The 24,291-nt window shown below is 40.6% G+C and overlaps 1 protein-coding gene across 2 annotated transcripts in view; it reads left to right on the forward strand.

The window, feature by feature from the left end:
• GLT1D1 (glycosyltransferase 1 domain containing 1) overlaps positions 1-24,291 on the forward strand; it is a 708,692-nt gene that overhangs the window by 166,283 nt on the left and 518,118 nt on the right. For both annotated transcript variants that reach the window (XM_053701853.1, XM_053701854.1), the window contains exon 4: positions 11,346-11,397. In XM_053701853.1, the coding sequence (XP_053557828.1) occupies positions 11,346-11,397 (52 nt within the window). The remainder of the gene's footprint in view (positions 1-11,345; positions 11,398-24,291) is intronic.

Raw genomic sequence — 24,291 nt, forward strand, 5'->3', positions numbered from 1 at the left:
ATTGTTCTGCTTTGTCCTAGAGTGTAGCCGTAGTCCATATCAGTCTCTTCAGTAGAGCAGTGGTGGCTTTCAAGCAATGGGAACTGGTGGGGTACAATCCTCACTGCACCTCCCATGTAGTTAACGCTGCCCTAATACTGAAAGCCTGAGTAAGATTACTCAGTCTTTATCTCTGTTTCCACAGGTCCATGTGAGGGAGAGGACCTCTCAAACCTAGTGAGCTACCTTGCTGCCTGGCAGATTTCTGAGGTAAGTGCTGAGTTTATTTTTTCTGGATGGAATGCAGGAAAAATTGGGCACTTTATTACCAGTTTAAAAGGGACTCTAGACTTCTCCTATATAGTTGGGGGAACATTTAAGGATAAGGCAGTAATGGCAGGCACTGGGGCTGAGGAGTATAATATGAGGCTCATGTTTGGTGGTTTTTACTTCTTACAGCGGCTTAACTTTAAAGGAACGCATTTTGCTGATCTGGAGGTTGATGTTTGTTAGACGCCCACGATTGGCAGGGCTTGCTTAGGCAACAATTTGCTGTTGCGTGCCTTTTTTCCCTTCACTTCCTGATTACAGAGGGGTGACAGGGTTGTTGCAGGCAGCAGAGCTTCAGAAGACAGCGCATATTAAACGCTTATTGCTGCGTTGTTAGGACCGGACAGCCTTTCACTGTGCTTCAAGTCGAGTTCCAGATTCTTCTACTGGGAATACTATCCGGTGTCAGCTAGGCAGGTAGGCACCTTTTTTCTGTGCCAACATTGTCTAAGGCGGATGCTGTTCAGGAGTCTAATGACAATGTTCAATATATGCCACAGCTTTCTCCTCAAGTGTCCCAAATTTTATTGCCCACACATGCAGTGCCCTGCGCTTCCTCTCTAACTCCGCCTGGCGTTACGTTACAAGACATCGCTAGCCTTATGTCCTCTGCGGTGTCTGATGCGTTGTCTGTTTTTCCCATGCTGCAGGGAAAGCGCAAGAGAAAATGTAAAGAATCAGTGAGTATGGCTTCTGACACAGTCGTGGCTATCTCGAATGTTCCCTCCCAGAATTCTGAGGAGGAGGATACTTCGGTAGCATCTGAGGGTGAAATCTCAGATTCAGACAGTGTAACTCCTTCTTATGCTGAAGTTGTATCCTTCAGGTTTAAGCTGGAACACCTTCATTCGTTACTTAAGGAGGTTTTGGCTACCTTGGACGACTCCGACACTACGATCGTAGTCAATCCTAAGAAGTCTAGCAAGCTAAACAAGTATTTTGATGTACCTTCCATGGTGGAAATTTTCCCTGTACCAGATAGGGCTACAGAGATTATTGTTAAGGAATGGAAGAGGACGGGTATTCCTTTTTCTCCATCCCCTATTTTTAAAAATATGTTTCCTATTGCTGACTCTATCAAGGAGTCCTGGCAGACGGTCCCCAAGGTGGAAGGGGCAATTTCCACTTTAGCTAAGAGGACCACTATTCCCATAGAGGATAGTTGTTCTTTTAAGGATCCTATGGATAAGAAGTTGGAGGGTTTGCTCAAAAATATGCATGTTCACCATGGTTTACAATGGCAACCTGCGGTGTGTATTGCTACCATCACTATTGCAGCAGCATACTGGTTTGATGCGTTGTCTGATTCTATTCCGACAGACACTCCTCTTGAAGAGATCCAGGATAGGATCAAGGCCCTTAAATTGGCCAATTAATTTATTACAGATGCTTCCCTTCAGGTTATTAAGCTAGGAGCAAAAATTAAACCTATTGGCGATTCCTTTCAAGGGTAAGACTTTATTTGGGCCAGGCTTGGCGGAAATTATTTCCAACATTACGGGAGGCAAGGGTCATTTCCTCCCTCAGGATAAGAGGAATAAGAAGGGACATCAGAGTAATTTTCGTTCCTTTCGAAACTTCAAGGGTAAGCCTTCCTTTCCCTCTACAAAGCAAGAACAGTCCAAGCCTGCCTGGAGGTCCAACCAGTCTTGGAATAAGGGTAAGCAATCCAAGAAGCCTGTTAATGACTCAAAGTCAACATGAAGTGTCTGCACCCGATTCGTGACCGGATCTTGTGGGGGGCAGACTTTCCTTCTTCGCTCACGTTTGGGTTCGGGATGTTCAGGATCCCTGGGCGGTGGACATCGTGTCCCAGGGATACAAACTAGAATTCAAGACTTTTCCTCCCAGGGGCAGGTTTCTGCTCTCAAGATTATCTGTAGACCAGATAAAAAGAGAGGTGTTCTTACACTGTGTTCAAGACCTTTCCAACCTAGGAGTGATCGTTCCTGTTCCAATGCAGAAGCAGGGTCTGGGATTTTACTCCAATCTGTTCGTGGTTCCCACAAAACAGGGAACTTTCAGACCAATTCTAGATCTCAAGAGTCTAAACTTGTTCCTCAGAGTACCGTCCTTCAAGATGGAACCTATTCGTTCCATTCTTCCCTTGGTTCAAGAGGGTCAATTCATGACAACAGTAGATTTAAAGGACGCGTACCTGCATGTTTCCATCCACAGGGATCATCACAAGTTTCTGAGGTTCGCCTTTCTAGACAAACATTTTCAGTTTGTGGCTCTTCCATTCGGCCTTACCACAGCTCCCAGAATTTTTTTAAAAGTCCTGGGATCCCTGTTGGCGGTGCTCCGGTTGCGGGGCATTGCAGTGGCTCCTTATCTGGACGACATCCTGGTTCAGGCACCATCCTTTCAACAAGCGAACTCTCAGACAGAGATGTTGTTACCCTTCCTGCGCTTTCACGGATGGAAGGTGAATCTGGGAAAGAGTTCCTTAATTCTGGCTACAAGGGTAGTGTTCTTGGGAACCATAATAGATTTCCTATCGATGAAAATATTTCTGACAGAGGTCAGAAAATCAAAGATCTTCGATTCTTGTCTAGCGCTTCAGTCCTCCCCTCTGCCATCAGTGGCTCATTGTATGGAGGTAATCGGTCTGATGGTAGCTGCCATGGACATCATTCCGTTTGCCCATTTCCACCTCAGACCGCTGCAGTTATGCATGCTCAGTCAGTGAAACGGGGATTATACAGACCTGTCTGCACAATTATATCTGTATCAGGAGACAAGGGATTCTCTTCTTTGGTGGTTGTCTCAGGATCATCTCTCCCAGGGAACCTGCTTCCGCAGACCCATCTGGGTGATTGTGACAACGGACGCCAGCCTGTTGGGATGGGGAGCAGTCTGGGGCTCTTTAAAGGCTCAGGGGACTTGGACTCGGCAGGAGTCAGTTCTACCCATAATCATTCTGGAGCTGAGAGCAATCTTCAATGCTCTCCTGGCTTGGCCTCAGTTGACTTTGGCCCGGTTTATCAGGTTCCAGTCGGACAACATAACTTTAGTGGCTTACATCAACCATCAGGGGGGAACTCGAAGTTCCTTGTCCATGACAGAGGTAGCCAAGATTATTCAGTGGGCGGCGATCCACATTCCAGAAGTGGACAATTGGGAGGCGGATTTTCTGAGCAGACAGTCCTTTCACCCAGGGGAGTGGGAATTCCATCCGGATGTGTTTTCCAGCTTGATTCTCAAATCGGGACAGCTGGAACTGGATCCCATGGCATCTCGTCAGAATGCCAAGCTCCCGAGGTATGGATCGAGGGATCCTCAGGCTATACTGATAGATGCTCTAGCGGTCCCTTGGAATTTCAGTCTAGCATACCAGTTTCCTCCGTTCGCTCTCCTTCCTCGGGTTATTGCTAGAATCAAACAGGAGAGGACGTCGGTGATCCTCATTGCACCGGCGTGGCCTCACAGGATCTGGTATTGCGACTTGGTGCGGATGTCATCTCTCCCACCTTGGAGACTTCCACTGAGGAAAAACCTTCTACTTCAAGGGCCCTTCCTTCATCCAAATCTCGTTTCTCTGAAACTGACTGCTTGGAGATTGAACGCTTAATCTTATCTAAGCAGGGATTTTCTGTGTCGGTCGTTGAGACCATAATTCAGGCTCGTAAGCCTGTTACCAGGAAGATTTACTACAAGAAATGGCATAAATATCTGTATTGGTGTGACTCCAGAGGTTACCCTTGGAGTAGAGTTCGGATTCCTAGAATTCTGGCCTTTCTCCAAGAAGGTTTGGAGAAGGGTTTATCGGCCAATTTTTTGAAAGGTCAAATATCTGCCTTGTCTGTTTTGTTACACAAACGTCTGGCAGATGTTCCAGACGTGCAATTGTTCTGTCAGGCCTGTGTTCAAATCTGTTACCTCTGGAGTCTTAACCATCTTCTTAGAGTTCTTCAGCAGGCTCCGTTTAAGCCTATACATTCCTTAGATATTAAAATGTTATCTTGGAATTTTTTTTGCTTCTTGTTGCTATTTCATCTGCTTGTAGAGTCTCAGAGCTCTCGGCGTTGCAGTTTGAATCTCCTTACCTTATTTTTCATTCGGATAAGGTAGTTTTGCGTACTAAGTTAGGGTTTCTCCCTAAAGTGGTTTCAGGTATAGAACATTAATCAGGAGATTGTTGTTCCTTCTTTATGTCCTAACCCATCTTCTCATAAAGAACGTATGCTGCACAACCTAGACGTGCGTTAAAATTCTATCTACAGGCGACTATTGATTTTCGCCAGTCTTCTGCTCTGTTTGTAGTTTTCTCTGGGAAACGTAAGGGGCAGAAAGCTACGGCTACTTCTCTTTCTTTGTGGCTGAGGAGTATCATTCACTTGGCCTATGAAACTGCTGGACAGCAGCCTCCTGAGAGAGTCACGGCTCATTCTACAAGGGCTGTTTCCTCTTCCTGGGAATTCAAAAATGAAGCTTCGGTGGAGCAGATTTGCAAGGCTGCAACTTGGTCCTTCCATTCACACTTTTTCTAATTCTATACATTTGATACTTTTGCCTCGGCTGAGGCTTCTTTTGGGAGAAAGGTTCTTCAAGCAGTGGTGCCTTTGGTTTAGGTTCCCTGTCTTGTCCCAATAGTAATTAGATGATCCGTGGACTCATCGTGTCATTAGAAAGAAAACAAAATTTATGCTTACCTGATAAATTTCTTTCTTTCTTGACACGATGAGTCCACGGCCCACCCTGTTTTTAAGACAGGCTTTTGTCATACTATAAACCTCAAACACCTCTGCACCTTGTTGCTTCCTTTCTCTCCTTTTACTTCGGTCGAATGACTGGGGTTGGAGGGAGGGGAGATGGTGTTTGGCAGCTTTGCTGTGGTGCTCTTTGCTGCCTCCTGCTGGGCAGGAGTGGTTTTGCCAATAGTAATTAGATGATCCGTGGACTCATCGTTTCAAGAAAGAAATACATTTATCAGGTAAGCATAAATTTTGTTTTTAAGCAGCTTTTTAATTTACTCATATTATGAATTTTTCTTTGTTCTCTTGCTATATTTATTTAAAAAGCAGGCATGAAAAGCTTAGGAGCCGACCCATTTTAGTTTTAGCACCCTGGATAGGCTACATTTATCCACCAAAAAGCAAGTATAACCCTGGCTGTGAAACAAAAATGGGCCGTTTTCTAAGCTTTACATTCCTGCTTTTTAAATAAAGATAGCAAGAGAACGAAATAAATAGGAGTAAATTAGAAAGTTGTTTAAAACTGCATTCTCTATCTGAATCATGAAATATAAATTTTGGGTTTAGTATCCCTTTAAGTATTAGTTATGCCTCCAGCTGTTAAGAGCAGAAACGTGCAAGGATTGTAAGGTGATCCTTCTTTGGCCTTTAGCTTATCAGGGAATTCCCTTAGGAGTGGCCCATTAAGTTAACCATTGGCGATAGGGGTGTTTATGGCTCTGGGTATTCTTACTCGGAGGATGGACTTTCTGAGTCTCAAGACCGTGATGCTGTGGCAGAAGATGTTTCTTAATGTCAGGCATGAGCATATTCATGTTTTGATATGGGAAGTTTTAGTTGCTAGTAAAAAATATTTACCAGTTTAAAAGGATTGATAAATTATTTATGGCAGCTCCCAAACAGCCTTCTTCTTTTCCTATTCCTGATTCAGTTTTTGAACTAATTTCTAAGGAATGGAGAAGCCAGGTTTTCATTTTGTTCTGTCTGCCAAGTTTAGATCTGTTTCCACTTCCTACTGTTAATACTGAGATTTGGGAAAATATTCCTAAGGTGGATTTCGCTATTAACACTCTTGCCAGGCGTACTACTATTCCCTTAGAGAATAGTTCTTCTTTTAAGGATCCTTTTGCATAGAAAACTTGAGGGTTTTCATAGACTATCCTTTCAGTACTTTTTTTGGTCTTTCTTGGATCTCAAAGTCTTAAAAAGATAGTTCCTTCTTTCAAGATGGAGACTGTTTGCATTTCACTTCATTTAGTGCAGGAGGGACCGTTTATGTTCACCACAGACTTAAAGATGCTTATTAACATCTCTCTATTTACCTGAGAATTGCTTTACTAGATAAGCATTATCAGTTTGCGGCCCTTCCATTTGGTCTGTCTACAGCACCCAGACTGTTTACAGAGGTGGTTGGAGCTCTGCCATTTGTTGTTCGAGCTCAAGGAATCTTTGTAGTTCCTCACATTTTAGCTTTCTTTCTAGTTCTATAAAAGAATTGCTAAAATTCCAGTTCTTCACACATTTGTTCAGACTTGTCTAGTTTCTCCTCATTAGAATCCTAATCTTAATTCTTCAAACCCCTCATTTTAAGCCTATACTTGATTTAGACCTTCAACTTCTTTTCTGACTTTATTAGGGTAAGGCTGTTCTTCACACTAGTTATTCCTTTCTTCATAAGGTAGTATCTATGGATACTATTAATACAGCAATTGTGGTTCCTTTTTAATTGTCCAGTTCCTAAGAATTCTAAGGAGCGACTTCTTCCTAATCTTGATGTTGTGAGAGATTTGAAATATTATGTAGATACAACAAAATATTTCAGATTTTCTTCTCTTTTTGTTCATTTTTCTGGGCCTCGCAAAGAGAAGAAACAGCTGTTAATTTACAAGCTTGGCTTAAAGCTTTAACAAGGTTTATTTGGTTGCAGGGAAAACTCTCCCTGAGCACATTACTGCTCATTCATCTTTCATAATGAAGTTTCTGTTGATCAACTTGGTCTTCTTTTCATACTCTTTCTAACTTTGATATGTATTCCTGTTTTGATGCTTATTTTGACAGAAAAGGTATGTCGATTGTAGTACCTGATCAGCAATGTTCCTGTCTTCACTGTTTGGTCCTCCCTTTTTCATGATGATCTTGTGGATTTTACTACTCAGGTATTGGTTCCCACATGTGATAACTCCTGGACTCTTACCACCTAATAAATTAATTTCTTTCATTATGGTGAGATTCCTCAAGCCCCATACGAAGCTTGATAAATGGGCCTCTGTGTGTCTATAAAACAATGGGAGCTGTGGCCAATTAGGTACAGTTATAAATAGGTAATAGAGTGTACAGCCAATGGCTGTGTGGTATATAATAGTGTTCCGCACATCCATTGTTAACAGGAATTGAAAAGCTCACATTTTCAGAATGTAAATACAGGAAAGGGGACAAAATAAATATTTAAAGTATATTGTAGATATATATATATATATATATATATATATATATATATAATTTATCATTTTATATTACTATATTAAAGTGTTTACTGTCCCTTTAAAACTGAGGATTCAACTGGCGAACGACACTTCAGTGTCGCACCCACAACATATAACGGACACATTTGCAGAGTTCTACGGAAATCTATATGATGGTAAAAAAGTAACACACTCAAACACCATAAAATGCCAAACAGAGAAGTTTCTGAGAGAAGCTGACATGTACCTACTTACCAAAGACCAAACACACTAAATGCCCCAGTCATGAGGGAGGAAGTCGGGAAGGTTATAAAGGAACTCAAAAGGGGGAAAGCAGCGGGACCAGATGGGTTCGCGGGAGAATACTATAAAACCTTTAAGGGAAATCTTATCCCCCACATTACAGACCTCTGTAATTTTATTATGGAGGGACACACCATCCCAACAGACATGTTGCAGGCCAAAATGATAGTGATCCCTAAACCCGGTAAAAATAATAAATTTTGTGCAAATTATAGACCAATATCGCTCATTAATCAGGACTTAAAATTATTAACGAAGATCTTAGCCAATAGACTAAAACACATTCTCCCAAAACTGATACACCCAGATCAAGTGGGTTTTGTGAAAGACAGGGAAGCACCAGACAACGTACGACGATTGCTGAACATTATAGATTATGTAGGGGACGACCGAGTGCCTTCTCTGCTCCTCTCGTTGGACGCGGAGAAGGCATTCGATAGAATAGACTGGAGATACATGTTTGCAGTACTACAAAAAATGGGATTTGAAGGGACCTTTATTAAAACCCTAAATGCAATCTATTCTAACCCCTCAGCCCAGGTATCTATCTCGGGATATAAATCTAAGAGTTTTCCCATACTAAACGGCACGAGGCAAGGATGCCCGCTGTCGCCTCTGCTCTTCGCTATTTGCATAGAGCCCCTAGCGGCTAAAATTAGACTAGATCCAGATATCACAGGGGTGAAGGTCAAGGACCGGGAATACAAGCTGACACTTTTTGCGGACGATATTCTTCTGACACTGACAAAACCCCTCACATCCTTACCCAATCTATACAAGTTACTGGACCAATTTTCCCAAATATCAGGGTATAAAATCAATCTAGATAAATGCGAAGCATTACCCTTAGGACTTCTGCAACATACTAAAAAAATCATAGACATTAACTTTGAGGTAAGATGGGCCACCCACTCGCTTAAATACTTAGGGATTCACCTTACACCTCAAATTAATCAATTGTATAAATACAATTATGAATCTTTATATAAGGAGATAAGGAAAAACTTGAGCAAATGGAAGACACACACCTTATCGTGGTTAGGCAGATTGGCTACAGTCAAAATCTCAATTCTTCCCCAGATTCTATACCTATTTACCCATAAAAGTCCCATTAAAGGATCTAGAGAAATGACATAAAGACTTAGTAATCTTCATTAGAGGGAATAAAGGAGCTCGTATAGCAACTGCTCTAATAACAAAACATAGAAGCCTGGGTGGAATTGGAGCACCAATATAGTAGAATACTATAGAGCAGCAAGACTAGCACAAACCACACTAATGGGAAGTAATGTTGGGGGGGTCATTTGGCCCAACCTAGAGGCAGAGATCAGAGACACCCCTTATCCGGACGACTTTGGCATAAACACACAAGGAGAGGTCTCAAAGACAAACCAGGATTACAGGTCACACAACATACTATGGAAATATGGTCCTTTTTAACAAAAAGACAGAATCTCTTATCTAAACAAACATTAGTACACCCAATTAGATATTTGCTTCCCAGAGAGTCACAACACATAGTAGACAAATGGGCCAATAGGGGTCTCTATAGGGTGGCAGACTGGCTAAATGGAGGTAAACCTAAGACATTCAATCAGATCCAAACCCAATTGGATCCAGTAAAGCTACATTGGTTCCAATATCTTCAAATTAACTCTGCAATCCACAAATATATTAAAGACCGTCAAGCCAACATAACCACACCTCTAGAAAGCTTACTTAAATCCACACATAGACCAAAAGGAGCCATTTCTAAACTATATTTACAGATACAAGCATCTAACAATTCATCAAAATCTAACCTGATTCTAAATTGGGAAAGAGACTTAGATATAAATAAAGATAAGCAATGGTGGGATGACACGTTTAACTCAGCCTGTAAAGGACTCTTAAGTGCTGACTTGAGAGAAAACACTATCAAGACAATGTTCAGGTGGTACCTAACCCCAGTGAAAACCGCACACATGTCACCCAGTCATAATAGGTCCTGCTACAGAGGTTGTGGGGAAGTGGGTTCATACTGCCACATGTGGTGGGAATGCGGGAGGGTGAGAGACATATGGACTAAAACATCCAATCTGCTAAGCTCAGTTCTAGATGAGCACATTCAGTTAACTCCATCACAGGCCCTCCTACACATCCCACTACCCCAGTTTAACAAACAGATAAACACTTTCATTAGAATCATTTGTACGGTAGCCAGATCCTGTATAACAAAACACTGGAAAACCTCAGCGCCCCCTTGGGATGAAGTTTTCAATAAGATTTCTCTAACACACCGCTTGTACGAAACTGCTTCACAAATACTAGACACACAAACACAATTTGAAAAGATCTGGTTTTACTGGACACTCAACAGACCTCAGCAATGTGTAGAACAGCTGCCAGGCAAAATACTGTGCTCGTGTCGACCGTGGAAATCTGCCCAATTCCACTATAACAATATGTAACATGGGAATGTCCACAGCACAATTTGCTTAAAAAGTATCTTTATTGACAAAAAAATCTTTTGTCAATAAAGATACTTTTTAAGCAAATTGTGCTGTGGACATTCCCAGGACACTCAACAGACACAGAATAAGTTAGAACAAGATAGACTTTTCCAGCCTAGAGGTAGTGGGAGTAAACAACAAGACCTGGGAGAGAGGAAAGGAGGAGTCACACGGCAATTTAATTTATTTTATTTTTGCTTTTTGGTATTTTCCTTTTTTACTTGTTATTCAGTTTTTCTTTCTTTAAGCTGAGGTCAAGAAACCTACGGAGACCCCAAGGATTACAGCTTAAATCTAGTTAATAGTTAAACTTAGTTTTAAGAAAATTGAACTATTAGTTATAATCTGAGCCATAAGAATATGGTTAAACACGGGTTAATAAACTCTGGAACAATCCGGAATAGGAGGAAGGACATAGACAAATATATGCCTAGAGACTTTCTGAGAGGTAACTAAAGAAGAACTCTTGAGTGAAGGTCGGCCTAGGTACCCGATACTCCTACAGGGAGAGACAAACATTTAACCTATATATTGTAATAACCTATGGTTACTTTACCTTTTCTAAATGTATAGTTAAAGATATATCGATTGTTCCACGACAAAAAATGACTTATTTTTGTATTGTGAATACCCATGACAATAAAAAAGATTTAAACATAAAACTGAGGATTCAGGGGAAGTAGGAGGGATTTAAAGGTCTGGCATAATGGGGTGTATTTTGCCTCCTCCTAGTGGTCAGGAGGGGAATTCCCATGCATTTTGTTTTTAAGGAGGTCCCACTTGGTTATGTGTGGTTTAGCATGCAATTAATATTTTATGGTAATGAACATCTTCTTACAGTTTCCTTCAACTTTCATGGTACTCTAAAAATAAATTTCTAATGTTTTTGGCAAATCGTTGTTATACATTTTGGAATTGTTTTACTATATTTTATCAGTCAGGTGAGACAAGCTACTAACCTAGTCAGTGTTAGATATATGAAAAGATTTAATTTCTTAACAGTCTGGGACTTGTGGGGATTTCAAGCCTTTATCAAAATGGATTAAGTTATAAAATTATATTTCTTTGCTTTTTTATTACAGGTTTGCAGTGGCTTTTACTCCTAAAATAAAGGACATGGCTGCAGCATGTTGGGTATGATATGTTTTCATGCACATTACAAATGACCTATTACGCAAGTGTTGTAATTGAGATACACACACACACACAGTAATTGAGATACACACACAGATGATACTCCACCAATGAGGAAATAAATAGTCTATAGACGAACTGGGTAAATCATTCCAAAGTGTTTTTATTTTGAGTGAAAGACTAAAGGTATACACCACTCCTCACACCACAGCTAACATCCGACGCGTTTCCTGCCGCTAAACGGCACTTCGTCAGGGATAAACTCAGCTGTTACACAACTACCTTTAATAGGCACACCGCTCTCATACAATTTAAAGAAACAGTTCTATTTACATAGCAGAGTGCTTAAAGGAATACATTTGTTATTATTAAGAATTTAAATAATAGATACATACTAACAGACTGAGTGTATTGAGCATATCAGATTATGCATTATGACATTATGACATTAGTACATGACGAGTAGAAATTATTCCTTAACATAGAGATTTATGCGACCATTATTTTCATAGTCTATAACATAGAAATTGATAAATTTAGATATTAAAGGGCTTATTCAAGGTACATTTATAGTAAATCTTTCATGCCCATTATAACACTCTACGCACAATCTTAAATAACAACCCTATACAAACAATAAGGGCAAAAACAGAAAAAAGGCTTAGGACAAAGTAGTATACACATAATACATAATAGAGTGCACTATAGTGAGGATTGTATCAAAAGTGCACCTTGGATCTTAGTAAATTAGGTATCCCATAGACTATTTCCTTACTAAAGACGACTTTTTCACATCCCATAAACCTATATTATTCTCTAAAATTCCAATAGGTTATACATAATAACAATTCTAGAAAAATATATATACATACTAAACCAATATAAATTGTATTAGGAATAAAGTTTTTTTTTTTTTTTTTTAAACTTTATTTATAATCCAGATTCATCACAATATGGAAATCACAATATCCAATACATCAAAAATTACATTTGTATGATACAGAAAGGGAATTCGACATCTCTCGTCCCCCACAATCTGAGGGAGAGAGCCTTCCCCATGCATGGTGTCTCCATACTGAGACGATAATCTGGTTCTTTTCCTTTTTCTATAAAACAGTAAATAACTAATACAAACCTTAAAACAATAAGTGTATGGCCTAAACAATCCTGACAATCCTAACAAGTCCCTCCACTCCGGGGGGACAGAAAAAACTCCCCGGCACCTTTATCAGAAGGAGGCATGGTCTGCTATGGGGCAAGACATGAGTTGTCAGGTCGGCAGGGAGGGGGTCGTGGGGGGCAGCGTTGGAGAAAGGCACCACTTCCCTCGCAGATTTTCCTCCAAGATAAACATTGAGTTACGAAAGGGATAAAGTATTTTATGTCTCACTTGTGGAGAGATGTACAATAAATATGGTTCCCATTTGTGAATGTAAGTTTTTATTCTCCTATCAAGGTCTCCCTGTACGTCCGCCTGCTCCAACAGGGCCTGAGTGTGTAGCGCGCTTAACAGTTTCTTGAAGGGCCGGGCCCTATCCTTCACCCAATATTGCATGATTAGTTTCCGAGAAAACAAAGTTACAGCGTTTAGAAATTTCTGATGTTGGGGTGTAACCCCCGAGTCTGTCAGGAAAATAATGTTGGAGGGAGTTAACGTTATCTCCTGCTGGAGTACTTTCTGGATCCAAAACCTAATTTTACCCCATAGTCTTTTTAGTTTGGGACAGTCCCATATCAAAAGTATGAGGTCAGGTGATGCAAGGGAGCATTTGGTACACTTGTCCACTGCCTGAGGGACCCATCTAAGTCTTAATTTGGGGAGAATATATGCTTGATGCACTAGTTTAGTGTGTGCCTCTCTTGAATAAGCTGAAAGAGTGGCTGCCCTAACTCTCTGAAAGCTATCTGTGATCTCTTGTGTCGTAATCTGCATGTCTCTTGTCTCCTGCCATTTGTTATGTATTGTTTGAAGGACAGACTGTTCTAAATGATTTGTGATTTCGTTGTATATGCGAGTTATGGAGTGTGATCCCTGTTTCGTCGTGCGAACTAGTCTATCTACGTTAGAGTTTACATTCGTGAGCTGGTTATCTGAGATGAGTGCCCTAACACAGTGCCGACATTGAAAATATGCAAATATGGTATCTGCGGGGATAGCAAAGGCCTCTCTTAGCTCTTGGAAAGGGAGAACCTGAAGCGTGTTAGGATTGATAAATTGTGCAATAGAAGTCAGGCCAGAGGCCCTTCATCTCTGAAAGGCTCGAGTGGTGAAGCCGGGTATGAACCTAGGGTTTCCCTGTATAGTTAAGTATTTGGTCACTTTGTGATCCATGTTCCAGAATCAACATAATTTGTGCCATGCCCTCAGCGGGTCTCTAAACAGTATGTTCTGAGAGATGTGATGGGGCAAAGAAGGCAAAGTAGAGTGTGGGAGGTAGGCTAAATTCAGTGGTGATGCACAGTCTGCCTCCACAGCGTGGCTAAAGTATTCAGATCCAGTCAACCAGCCAAAAACTAACTTAGTTAACGTTGCCCAATTGTACCACTGGATGTTTGGGAACCGAAGGCCCCCCACCTCCAGTGGCATAGATAGTCTGGTTATGTTGATCCTATGCTTTTTTTGGTTCCACACAAAAGAGGCAAAAATAGAAGAGACAGCCTGTATGTCTCTGTTGTGAAGCAGAAGAGGTAGCATCTGCAAGGGGTACAAGATTTTCGGTAAAATTACCATTTTCAATAGGTGGACTCTACCATGGAGGGAGAGGGGAAGACCCCTCCAACCCCGGATGGTGTCCTGTGAGCTGACTATGACTTTTGGGATATTGAGGTGGTAAATACGTTTGGGGTCCACATGTAAGTGAATCCCCAGGTACTTAAAGGACCCATTTGTGATTTTTAGGCTCGTCTTCTGTAAGGATGTACCCTTCTGATTTTGAAGCCAAGTGACCTCTGATTTGTCCTCGTTTATTTTGTACCCAGTAAAGGTACCAAACTTTGACATTATCTCCAGTATTTGAGGAACATTAAGATCAGGATTACTAATGTATAGTAAGAGGTCATCAGCAAATAGCGATATGTGTAAACATTGTGTATGGAGTCTGAGTCCGGCACAATGTTGACGGATATAGCATGCCAATGGCTCAATGGCAAGGTCGAATAGGAGTGGGGACATTGGGCAACCTTGTCTTGTGCCCCTTTCTAGCCTAAAAGAGGGGGAAAGACCACCATTAATTATGATGGCTGCCGAGGGTGTATCATATAGTTTGCGTATAACATCTAAGAAGTGGCCTGTGATACCAAAATTTGTAAGAGTAGTGTATAGATGATCCCACTCCACCCTATCGAATGCCTTTTCGGCGTCAACAGAGAGGAAGCAGGCATCTAATAGTGGGGCTTCGGTCTTGTTATTTTGGGCTTGGTGGTAGTGCGCAATAACTGCCAATGCCTTGCGTAGGTTAATAACTGAAGAACGGTGTCTGACAAAGCCCGTCTGGTCTGGATGCACCAACAAGGGCATAATTTCTGCCAACCGATTTGTGAGAATTTTAGTCATCAACTTATAGTCTCCATTTGATAGAGAAATCGGCGTATAAGACGATGTCAAAGTCAAATCTCTATCTGGTTTGGGGATGACGCATATATTGGCATCAGTAAATCTAGGGTCCGGTACAGAGTTCCCCGTTAAATACTCAGAAAACAGCCTCGCCAAAGTAGGTGCTATTTCGGGACATAGGATTTTGTAATACTCTGCGGGGAGACCATCGGGCCCTGCCGCTTTCCCTAGTTTGATGCTTTTTATGGTATTCACGATTTCTTGTGCTTGGATGGGGGCATTGAGTGTAGCCAACTGTTCCTGTGTTATGGTGGGAATAGTGACATCGCGCCAGAATGATTGCTTGTTATGTTCTGATATATCCTGCTTAGTACATAATCTAGTGTAATATGACACAAACTCTTTCATTATTGTAGGGATGTCACTGCAAAGACCACTATCTGTGGCGATTGCTGGGATGTTAGATCTAGGGGCAACTACCTTGACCATGTTTGCCATTATTTTCCCTGCCTTATTCCCATACCTATAAAATCTTCCTTGCCTATGTAATGTGTGGATATTATCCACCATTTGGATATGAGTGTCTCTCTCTTGCTTTAAGTCATAATAATGTTGCCTCGCTTGGTTTGTCGGATGTTGCAAATATGTGTTATATGCTTTTGTAAGGTTCCTTAACATCTGGTCAGTGAGCCTCTTAGCCTGTTTCTTATGGTGTGAAGTATATGCTGTAATTCTTCCCCTTAGCACAGCCTTTGAGGCGTGCCAAAAGAGATCTGGGTTGTCGTGGTGTTGGGCATTTTCTGCATTGTAGTCTATCCAGTATGAGCGTAACTGTTGGCTAAAGTCTACATTATTGTAAAAGTGGGAAGGAAACCTCCATGTCTTGCGTAGGTTTTCAGAAGGATTGTAATCTAACACCATTGTGATAGGGGCATGATCCGATATGGTGATGGGTTGTATTCTACTTGAAGGTATGTTGGGGGTGAGACCAGGAGACGTAAGGAAATAGTCAATCCTGGACAGTGTGTGATGTGACTTAGACATGCAAGTATAATCTCTAACCTCTGGGTTACGCAATCTCCATAAATCAATTAGTCCCAGGCCCTCCTTGAGTCTTAAAATAATTTTGGATTCACTTTTCTGTCTTTGAGAGCTCGGTTTTACATTGGTGGAGTGCGAGGGTTCCAAAAATCTATCGAGTGGGGATAATTGGGCCATATTAAAGTCTCCTCCCATGAGGATTGGAGAGCCATTACGTTTAGTTAGGTGCGATTGTATCTGAGACCAGAAGTGGGGAGAGAGATTATTCGGTCCGTAGACATTACAAAGTGTAAAGGTTTTGGAAGATATATGCAAGTCAGTGATGATGTATCTACCCTGTACATCTATTTGTGTGTCTGTAAATGTTATAGATAGCCCTTTCCTAACCAGGATTGCCACCCCTTTTTTTCTGCCTGTCGTTGGCGTATTTATGACTTGTCCAACCCATCTAACCTTCAGCTTATCATGTTCTTCCTGTGTCAAATGGGTCTCCTGCAACAGTGCAATGTCTGCATGAATTGAATTGAGGTAGTGGAGAATTTTGCTTCTTTTAGCTGGAGAGGTGATACCCCCAACATTCCAGGAAACTATATTATAGCGCTGCGCCATCATCTAAATAAAACATGGAATGTTCCACCCATCCCTATTAACCTAGGGAGCTGCCTACAGAGCAGACGGACTAGTAAGAGGAAATATGGATACCCTGGGGTGTAGGGAGGAGTGTGGTATGGGAAAAGTGTACCATCAATATGTGCCAGGGAGTTGTACTTACAGTTAGGCCCAATGGAGTAGAGTCGAGAAGTCAAACCACAGGGTTTGCACGTGACAAGGATTACATGGTGCGGGGGCTCCCCAGAGTGGAGGAACAACTGTTGCTGACGGCAAAAACATAAAGGCATTAGTGCATCACATAGTACAGATATTGAGGGCAAATCATACATACATGACAAACAAATTCCAGCCAAACATCGGTATATCTCACCAATTTGAGTGAGAGCATGAAATTTCCACCTTATCTTAAGATTATCTCGGCAGCAGGGCGGATATTTAACAATAACTATGCTGGGCTTAGCAGGAACCTCTATAAGGGTAAAGTTAACACAGTAAAAACTGGCAGGCAATCACATGCTAGGGACATGAAGTAAACTATCCACCATACCCATCTCTCCAGGACGGCCAATGGAAAGTGAGGGTCTAACTGATTAGAGGCGTTTCTATTTTGATCCATCTTCCAGGCTTTACCACTATGGTGTGTGCAGTGGGCATGTATACAGGTTCCCTTGGACATTAAAATACAACAAGGGGCACAGAACAAGGGTTTTACCATAATGCCTTGTGGCGATATCCCTACATATTGACTGCCGAGTATATATGGCTCTAAACAAGGGAAGGGACGTTTACCAGCCATGCAAGAGGCTAAGGACCTTGCGTATGGCTCAGTTCTGAAACCTGTAAGGAGGGGGTGAGATGCCACTTCACCATCGTTATGTCTAGAGGGGATTAGTGTCAAACATGGGAGACAAAAAGCATAAACGTTTACCTTCATAAATGCATGTAAAACATAACTTTTAACACAAAACAGAATAACACTGAGAAGCCAAACCGTTAGCTTCCCAAAGTCTAGAACTTTGGCACTCCTGGACCAAGAAGTAGAAGAGCGCAGAGGCTCCCATAGCATAGTTTCTGTGAGCAGCGGTCTATCGCTTGCTAACTGTTCAGGCAGTCCAATCTTCCAAAATTCAATCCCAATAACTCTCTTTGACATGGGATATGTTGCAACACTCCATTTCTCCATTATAAAACAGAGAGCTTGGAGAAGGTTGAGGATAACAAAGAAACCTGTATTCAGTGTACATCTTGTTGATCATTCTTATCTAGATATTCTTGCAGATCTTTGGGGGAGCTGAAAAACTTGGGACCAGCAGGTGTTTGCAGTCTTAATTTAGCAGGATACAGCAGGGAGGCCTGTCTCCCTTCTTTGTGGAGGCGAGAGCACAGTGGAGCAAATTCCTTCCTGAGTTTGGTGACCTCTGCAGAAAAGTCCTGGAAAATTAATATTTTCTTGCCTTCAAAGATCAGATCCCCTGAGTGAGCTCTATATGCTCGTAGCAAAGGGAGTTTCTCCTGGTAGTTGAGGCATTTGTAAATTACTTGGCGCGGGCGGGAATTTAAAGTCTCTAGGCCTCTATCCGGGCCTATACGATGAGCTCGTTCTATGTCTAGGGGCAGGTGATCTGGATTCATTTTTAGCAACTTAGGGATTGTTAAAGCAGTAAATTCAAGCAAATCTTTATTCTTTACTGTTTCAGGTACACCAACCATTCTGAGGTTATTCCTCCGGCTCCGATTTTCAAGATCATCCACCTTGTCTTGTAATATTTGAATTTGGCGCTGCAGTTGCCTTACTGAGATGGAGGTTGAGTTTTGTCTATCCTCTACATCTGATACACGCTGTTCCACGTGAGAAATTCTAGTAGAGAATTGGCGTATTTCGCTGGTTAGCGTATCCACCCCAGCCTGAAGGGACTCCATCTTATGTAGAAAGAATGATTTGAGTTCCTGAAGGAGAGCAGAGGAGTCAGTTGTAATTACGTGTGAGGTTTTGGGGGAGGATGGGGATTCAGCATGCGACTCTGTTGCAGGCCTCTTCTTGTCTGTTTGCTTATGTCTGGATGTCATTTTGTCAGCCAGTGAGCTTGATATAGGTTTGAAGTATTGATCTAGCTTCATGCAAACCTTGCACCAAGTTGCTGACAATATAAACAGAAATCTCTTGTTATGAGTGTAAGAGTCCTCTAGATGGCAGTATTGGCCCCTCAATCAGCAATCCAAAAGAAGTAAACCCACATCCATTGAACTGAACACCAATGCTTCATGAAACAACGATTTCCCTTCAACTTTGCTGCTACACTTAAACCCCTTGAGGACATATACTCAGCACAGCATGTGCAGATAGAAAAGAGAAATTGCAGCTGGGTAAGGAGTAAGCTTCTTTGTCAGAATAAAGCCCAGAGCCCAAATGTGAGCGGGTAGTATGCTTTACAGTTGTTGTTTGAAACTCTTCCCCAATACTTGTAATGCTTTTTTTTTTTTTTTTTTACAATGAATTGTACAGTCCAGATATATCAAGTGTTCTGTGTTACCTTACAGTAGGTAGGAGTCCTTAGGGGTGCGCTCAGGCAGATTCATATGCAGATGTCAGTTTTACACAGTCCCCTATATACATTTACACCTCCGGTTTTGCCCCTTATACTGTTATACACTGTTCATGTGGGGGAGAAATGCACTTAAATGTGCGGCCAAGTGGCCTGTACTCACTCCCTCAGGCAGGTTGCATCGGCGGGGGTTCCCTCTTGTAGCCGGGTAGTAGCCGTTTCCACTGTGGTGATAGCGTGGGCCGCACTCCAAGATGGCGCCCGCGACTTGCGCTCTATTGCGCACTTTCGTCCCTTCCAGGGGCTAGGGCGATATTCGGCCCTTCACACCTTCTGACTAGTTGGGGCTAGAGTCCGGGTAGTAGCCCAACAAGGATGGCGCGTGTGGGTAGCAAGGACCGGCAGCTTTATAGATTTAAACGGAGCACATTCTGAGGAGCTCTTTCACTTTGCTGCCGGTCTGTAGCTCCGCCCACCGGAAGTCGTCAGGAATAAAGTTTTTAAGGAAAATTCTTCACATCATTTAAAGGAACATGCTCTATAATACTGTTTACTTTAATTTGATATTTCTCTATTTAAGGGGACTATATCAATTCCCTATGTAACTTGATGTTAAGTTGTACAAAATGCCGAAATGATCGTCTGGGGTTGCTGTGTTCCTTGTATAGAGAGGAATTGCTTAGCCTTGTATTTCAGCGCTGGACTGACCGTAATAGGCAGGATCAGACTGATATACTACAGGAAAGTTCTACTCTGTGAAAAGCATTACTGGGCTAAAAAGCTGCACCCAGGTGGTAAATCGCCATAGAACAGGCTAACAATGGTATTGAGCCAGTTGCTCATTCCTGTGAGTGCACTTCTCTGTGTGTGTGTGTGTATGTATGTGTATGTATGTATGTGTGTATATATATATATATATATATATATATATATATATATATTAAAAATTAGTGGATGGAAAAATGCAAAATCAAAAAACAAGTGTTTAACAGGCAACTTATTTATTGCTAAATTTTAAGTTCTTGAAAAGAGTTTCAATACTTATAGAACTACTGTATTGATGCAGTCATTCAAAAAGTTGGTGCAGACCCATTTAGTAATTTCAGAAAAATATAAAAAGGAAGATATAGTGAGATATAATAATGTCACTAGTAAAGACTGGGAATTCAGCACTCTTATAATTTTCAATAAAGCAACACTCTTATAATTAAAGTATCTTTATACTATCTTTATACTATCTAATATACTATCTATCTAATACATACATATATATTAGACTGGGAATTCAGCACTCTTATAATTTTCAATAAAGCAACACTCTTATAATTAAAGTATCTTTATACTATCTTTATACTATCTAATATACTATCTATCTAATACATACATATATATTAGAGAAATATAAAAAGGAAGATATAGTGAAATATAATAATGTCACTAGTAAAGACTGAGAATTCAGCACTCTTTTATAATTTTCAATAAACTCTTATAATTAAAGTATCAAAATAAGTTTATTTGTACAAAGTGTCGAGCATGAGCTCAGAGCAATGACAGAATCCAGGTAAGCATAGGATTCTACACATAACTTGATTAAAACACTAAAAATATAAACAAAGATTACATCTAATTTTAAATAAATAGGGCCGGCCCCAGTGATAAGCAACACTGGTAATAAAAACCTAGCAAGAGACATGGTAAATACAGATTATGCAATGAAAATTACAACTGGATATCACTGATCAGTAATACCCGTTCAGATACTCAGACCCACACAGATTTTAGTAAAAACTGATCTGAACCGTAAAAGGGATCAATAGTGTCTGTGCATAACCACTATAGTGTGGTAACTCATTTACATGCCTATACAAAATCACAATAAAACATGAAACATATGCATAATACTCGAGGGAGGCTAAATGCGTGGCCACGCACTGTTAGATAGAAAAACTCTATATGGAGACAATAGGGCAGAGTAGTAGCTGCTAAAGGCAAGCAGGATGGGCATATATTATGTCAGAAAAAGTCTAATATATTGTCAACTCGATCTGGTAAATCTGTCCATTTGTTAGTTGCAAGGAGTTACTTCAATTTTAGCTGGCATATCTTGTAAATCCCAAAGTTTAGCAGAAGAAAAACAGTCATTTAAGCTATATATGATGGAGCAAGGTAAAGCAAGAATCAAAGGATAAAGCACATTTAACGTTAGGGTTAGTATTGCGAAGCAAAATGCAGGAGAATACCTCAGTAGTGATTTCGTACCCCTCTGTCAACTGCACCTGTTCACTATTACATACATCGACATATACCCAATGTTCCAATTCAGTGCTACTCCACACAGGAAGACTCCTTCGAAAATGCCACCACTGTTTACTTTCTGCTGAACACGCATATAGCGGGATGTAGCAAGCAGTGTAGAGCTCAAAGATTCTTAGGCTTCAGTGTTCATGAACGATTACTCCGCCACACAGTCAAAACCAGCATGTCAGATCACGTGGGTCGGTCAGCCAATTGCCGATGCGTGTTTCACCCCCTTGTCATCAGAGAGACGGGGCTTCCTCAGGGCTTGATGTAGAGACGTCTTCTGTACAGACTTTTAAAGCTACGTAAACACCGCCCATATTTGGAGGTGAAAAAATGAAAGCTAAATAGATTAGCAATAAATATATAATTTCTTTACAATGAGCTAGATAAATTCATATACAATATATCCCAAACACACAAAGTGTTAACCACATACCATAAAAAAAAGTGAATTAAAAAACAGATGAAGAGGCGATTATTTTCTTACTGAGTACAATTATTTATAAGAAGCTAGTCATATCTGGTTTCTCATTCATGCCTTTCGGTCCAATGGTAGAGAGGTTGTAAATCCACCTGCACTCCTTTTGAAGGAGGGCTCTGTCATTGTCCCCACCTCTTCCATTGGTAATACCTCTGTCTATGCCTAAAACTCTCATACAGTCTGGTAAACTGTAATGAAAAAATTCTAAATGCTTTGCTACACTACTGCTTTGAGCCTTGTGTTTAATGTCATGACGATGTTCAAGGATTCTTTCTTTCAGGATACATTTTGTGTTTCCAACATAAAAGCTGGGGCAAGAACAGGAGAGTAGGTATACTACCCCCTCTGTGTTGCAATTAACAAAATGTCTTAATTTATATGTCCTCTTGGAACAAACAGAAAAAAACTTTAGTTTTAGCCATAAATCTACATGCAACATATTTCTTACATGGAAAATTACCTACTATCCAGGTAAGCCAGTTTTTTTGGGGTGGTTCAGATCTGTTTTTACTAAAATCTGTGTGGGTCTGAGTATCTTAATGGGCGTTACTGATCTGTGCATATACAGTTGTAATTTTCATTGCATAATCTGTATTTACCTTGTCTCTTGGCAGGCATACCTCTGTTAGGTTTTTATTACCTTTGTTGCTTATCACTGGGGCCGGTTCGCTTTATTTAAACTTAGATGTAATCTTTGTTTATATTTTTAGTGTTTTAATCACGTTATGTGTAGAATCCCTTGCTTACCTGGATTCTATCTTTGCTGTGAGCTCATGCTCGACACTTTGTACAAATAAACTTATTTTGATACTTTAATTATAAGAGTTTATTGAAAATTATAAAAGAGTGCTGAATTCTCAGTCTTTACTAGTGACATTATTATATTTCACTATATCTTCCTTTTTATATTTCTCTAATATATATGTATGTATGTATGTATGTATGTATGTATGTATGTATATATATATATATATATATATATATATATATATATATATATATATATATATTGTAAATATTGTAAGTTCCCACAGGAATAGGGCCTTCAATTCCCCCTGTATGTGTCTGTAAAATGTTGTCTTTTATTGTATTGTTTCTCCGTTGTACTTTTATCCTTGTACCCAATGGCAGCGCTGCAGAATCTGTTGGCGCTTTATAAAGAAAGAAGAATACATACATACATAGCTTTTTTTGTGTGGGGGTACTGAGTACCACCTCCTCTGCCAGGTAATATTGGTAATCATCATTTAAATAATCTAGTTTTCATAAGAGGGAGCTGCAAAATACATCAAACATTGCATATAAACATTGTGTATATAAACATTGTATATATAAACATTTGTCATATATATATATATATATATATATATGTTTACTGTTTTTATATTATTATTATTATTATTATTTCTTCCTAAGATATGGTGAGTCCACGGGTTCATCTTAATTACTGTTGGGAATATCACTCCTGACCAGCAGGAGGAGTCATATAGCACCACAGAAAAACTGTTAAGTATCACTCCCTTACTCACAACCCACAGTCATTCGCTTTGCCTTTCGTGTATGGAGGAAGTAAAGTTTTGGTGTCTGTGAAGAAAATTGTTTTTTTTGTTCCTCCTGTCAAGCAGACATTGCAAGGGAAAGGTACATTTTTCAATATTGAGCCTAATTACTCTCAGGAGGATGATGTCCAGGTTTTACCAGGCCATCTCCTATATCGTCTCAAGCCTCTATGGTGCACATACTGTGTCCTGTGGTTCCTCGCTAACTCCCAGTGGAGTGTTTTAAAGACTGAGATTGCTGTACAGGTATACTCGGCGGTATCTGCTTTATTGATGTGAATCCAAGGGCTACTCTCGGAGTAGGGTCAGGATTCCAAGAATTTTGTCTTACTCCAGAAGGATCTGGAGAAATGGTTATCTGTTAGTACTCTGAAAGGTCATATTTCGGCTTTGACTGTTTTGTTGCATAAGCTTTTGGCGGATGCGCCAGATGTACAATCCTTTTGTCAGGCTTTGGTCAGGATCAGGCCTGTGTTTATGTCTGTTGCTCCGCCTTGTAGCCTTAACCTTGTTCTTAGAGTTTTGAAGCAGGCTCCGTTTGAGCCTTTACATGCCATAGATATTAAGTTATCTTGGAAGGTTTTCTTTCTTTTGGCTATTTCTTCTGCTCGAAGAGTCTCGGAACTCTCAGCTCTGCATTGTGATTATTATTTCATGCCGATAAGGCAGTTCTTCGTACTAAGTTAGTTTTCCTTCCTAAGGTGGTTTCTACAAAAAATATTAATCAGGAGATTGTTGTTTCGTCTTTGTGCCCAAAGCTTCTTCTGTTAAAGAATGTCTGTTGCACAATTTGGATGTGGTTTG

Source organism: Bombina bombina, chromosome 2 (assembly GCF_027579735.1).
Source record: "Bombina bombina isolate aBomBom1 chromosome 2, aBomBom1.pri, whole genome shotgun sequence".
Classification (NCBI taxonomy): domain Eukaryota; kingdom Metazoa; phylum Chordata; class Amphibia; order Anura; family Bombinatoridae; genus Bombina; species Bombina bombina.